This window comes from Manis pentadactyla, chromosome 4 (assembly GCF_030020395.1).
Source record: "Manis pentadactyla isolate mManPen7 chromosome 4, mManPen7.hap1, whole genome shotgun sequence".
In the NCBI taxonomy this organism is placed as follows: Eukaryota; Metazoa; Chordata; class Mammalia; order Pholidota; family Manidae; genus Manis; species Manis pentadactyla.
In genome coordinates, this window is record NC_080022.1 from 174,033,419 (window position 1) to 174,037,054 (window position 3,636).

Consider the following 3,636-nt stretch of genomic DNA (forward strand, 5'->3'; position numbering starts at 1 on the left):
GGATGGGGACGGGGCCTGTCTGCAGGCTAAGGAGCTGGGGCTATGCTCTGGGTGGGAGGTGGGCAGTGAGAGGGGAAGTCCCTGCCTTGGGAGCCCTGGGAGCAAATCCCGACCTTGCTGAATAACGCTGAACAAGCCACGTGCCCTCTCTGAGCCTGTTTACCCCTCTGCACCATTTGGGGATGGCACCCATCCTAAGGACCCATCTGGGCCGTGCATAGACTCATTCCATGGATCGCTGCTTTCTTACAGTCCTAACAAAGAGGCTCTGTTGGGTAGATATGGGATATTTTTAATGCCCTGATTTCTTTTTGCCACGTGTGGCTTTGCTCTGTGATATTTTACCAGCCCTTCTGGAAGCACGTGTCCCAGGCACCCCATTTCACAGAGGAGCCTGGGTTGACAGGCTCTTCTTTACCTTCAAGCCCTTCCTCTTGTGGAGCCCCGTCCAGGGCCGGCCAGCACCATGGGCCTGGGCCTGGGCGTGAGCAGGGCCCAGCTCTGAGGGCCGTGGCACCAGCGGCATCAGTGGTACCAGCACGGCCACTGGCATCAGTGGCCTTAGCTGCTCTGAGGCCCCAGGGCAGGCATGGGGCAGCTCATCAGGCCCAGGCTGGCATCACTCCAGCCCTCGGAGCTGTCACTGTGGCCATCCAGCCCAGTGGCATCCTCCTCAGATACGGTGACAGTCTCGGGTGCATCCTCCCCAAGGTTGCTGTCTAAGACCCCTGCTGAGTGGTCAGCAGCCCCCTCAGACTTGCTAGTTGTGTGGACATCTGTTGCATCCTGCTTCGGCTCAGGGCCAACTGAAGGGTCAGCACAGAGCCCTGCCACAGGCTGGGCAGGTGTCTTGGCTCTGCCCTGGCCAGTCCAGAAGAGGGTGAGCTCTTGGCGGCAGGCGGCCACGGCCAGGCTGGTGAGCAGGGTGCTGGACACCAGGTAGAGCAGGGCAGGCTGGCCCATCTGCATGAGGGCCGTGGCGATGAAAGTGACCAGCAGGCCCACGGCATAGGCTGCAGTGCAGGCCAGGAAGTAGACCTGGCGTGAGTGGATTTGCACGTCAAAGCGATGGCAGTAGGCTACCAGGAAGCCCGGGACCACGATGTCACCAAAGCCAAGGAAGGAGAAGGGCCGGTCACACAGGGTCAAGGCTGAGAAGCTCAGCCGGGGCACTCTGAGCACCATGGGCAGCCTCTCATGGCTCAGGGAATCTGCCGGGCCCGCGGCTACCTCCACCATGATGCTCTTGCCAGTCCTGGTGAGGAGGGGCGTGACAAAGACGAAGAAGACATCAAAGGCCAGCAGGGCCAACAGGAAGGAGGCGCAGCTCTTGAGTGTGGGCAGCCGCACGCGCTGCAGCACAAAAAGGCAGTAGGTCATGCCCAGCGTGTCCTGCAGGAGCCATGCCCAGCGGTCCTCATTGCGGTAGGCAACCCAGAGGACAGTCATCACCGTGCACAGGCCAGCCAGCAGTGGCGGCCGCAGACATGCCCAGCGGTCAGGCAAGGGCCGCTGGCATTGCTGCAGGGGCGGGAGGCGCACCAGGGGCGTGAGACAGCTGTAGAGGCCAGTGCCCGCACCCAGGCTGAAGATGGCGATCATGACGTAGACAAAGCTGTCGTAGAAGAAATAGAGTAGCAGCAGGATGGAGCTGGACATGGTGAGCACCGTGCCCGTCGTGGCTGGCGTGAAGTCCGCTGGTGCATCTTCGTCTTCTTCCTCCTGCCCTCCCTGTGCTGCCATTGCTGCCCACTGACTGTGCCCACCAGGCCCTCCTCTGCAGGCTCGGCGCCGCCCCAGCTGGTCAGCCTCAGTCAGGCCAGCCCAGTAGCCGCCAGCAGCCACAGTGCCTACAGCCAGGATGAAGATGACCACCATGTTGTAGTCGAGAACAGGCTCTGGGGGTGCGTACAAGGCCACGTGGACCACGGCACTGCCCCGGGTGTGGCTGAGGATGTCGAGCATGTCACTGTAGTGGAGCACAGCCACGGGGATGGTGAGGTCTGGCAGGGACTTGTGGGGGCCCTGGGACACAAGGGTGGTGTCTGAGCACTGCTGGCTGCTGACCTGGCTCACGATGAGCAGCCCGTGGGCACCTTGGCTTTGAGCCAGCCAGCCCTTGGCGTAGAGGCTGCAGTTGCTCCGCATGACCATGGTGGTGGCCTGGTGGAGGGGCCGCCGGCCGGGGAAGCCGTACTGGGCCCGGTGGGAGGAGTCCTTGCCTGGGCACGAGGGTGCCGTGGTGCCATCATGCAGGGGCAGGAGTGGGGTGTGGCTCAGGTCCCGGGGTAGGGTGATGTAGTCGGAGCTGAGCAGGACGCAGTAGTCCTTGCTCCAGTTCTCCGACACCACGTGGACCACGCCGTGCTCCCCCAGGGCCATGGCTCTGGAGAGGAGGAGGAGGAGGAGGAGACCCAGGCGTGCCATCCTCCACAGCCACCTGGCATCGTGTCCCAATGTGTCAGTGGCCCTCAGCCCATTTCCTGCTCCGGGATAGGGGTGTGGGAGGGTGTGGCCCTCTGTCACAGAGCAGCGCTGCCTCTCCCCTGGAAACCAGAGCCACACCTGCTAGTCACAATACAGCTGTGAAGCCTGGGCCCAGGGTGCTGCTGCCGAGCCCCGGGTTCCTCTCAGGATCCTGTCCCCCAACCCTGCCTCCAGTAGAGAGGTCATCTGGGCCCCTCTCTGCTCGGCATCCAGGGGTCTGGACCTGGTGATTTGAAATAAGAGGTGGGAGGATGGGGTGGAGGGTCCCAGATGGGATCCTAGACCATGCCTCTTACCTGGTCTGGAGAACCTGGGCAGATGCCTCTCCTCCCTGCGCCTGTTTCTTATCTACAAAGCAATGAAGACTTGGGACCGGAGAATTTCTAAGGGCCCTGGGAGCCCTGAATTCAGTGATATTGTGCACTTTTATTGAGCAGTTATATATACCAGATACTTTATCTGTACTTATTACACCCTTGCAAGAAGGTAGCACTACACCTACCGGGCCTGAAGCTGCATGCTGTCCTTCAAAATCCATGCTGCTTTCTACTGGAATGTGACCAGAATTTCATTTCCAGCCTCCCTTGGAGTTAGGAATGGTCACATGGCCAAGTTCTTGCCAATGAAATTGAGCCATAATGATGTGAGGCTGGACAGAGGCCCTGGGGCTCCTTGTCCATTTCTCCTTTCTTTTTGCACAAGTCATGGACAAGACATTGACTTTGCAGAGGAGGAGGACATTGTCTTAAGGGATGGGGAGAAAGGAAGCAAAAGGAACCGGGCCCTGATGTCTGCATGGAGGAGCGGCATGGATCACCGAGGACCATTAAGGAGGAGGCATCACCTTCCTTAAGCCGTTGGCTGATTGTGGATCTCCTTGGTCCGGCAGCTCAACCTTTCCCAAGTACCCCCCCTTTATGGGTGAATAAACCCAGGGCTCAGGAAGCCCAGCCCCGGGCCACAGGTCCGGAGCTCACACCGGACACGCCTTCGAGGCCTCGCCTGTCCGGGAACTGCGCTGCCCCCTGCTTCAGGCCTCCCGGCTGTGGGGCTCTGCTCCCTGCCCCCTGCTTGCTCTTATCCTCAGGCCTGAGTGCCAACATGGTCCCTGCCACAACATCCAGGAGAAAATAGGCCTCCTCTTCAGCA

At 60.5% G+C, this 3,636-nt stretch overlaps 1 protein-coding gene across 1 annotated transcript; it reads right to left on the reverse strand.

Moving 5' to 3' along the window:
• Positions 1–382: 382 nt before the first annotated feature.
• SPPL2C (signal peptide peptidase like 2C) lies at positions 383–2,427 on the reverse strand. The gene is given in 2 exon segments (XM_036899729.2): positions 383–609; positions 612–2,427. Coding segments are annotated over 2 exon segments (2,043 nt in total).
• Between the last annotated feature and the right edge of the window lie 1,209 nt (positions 2,428–3,636).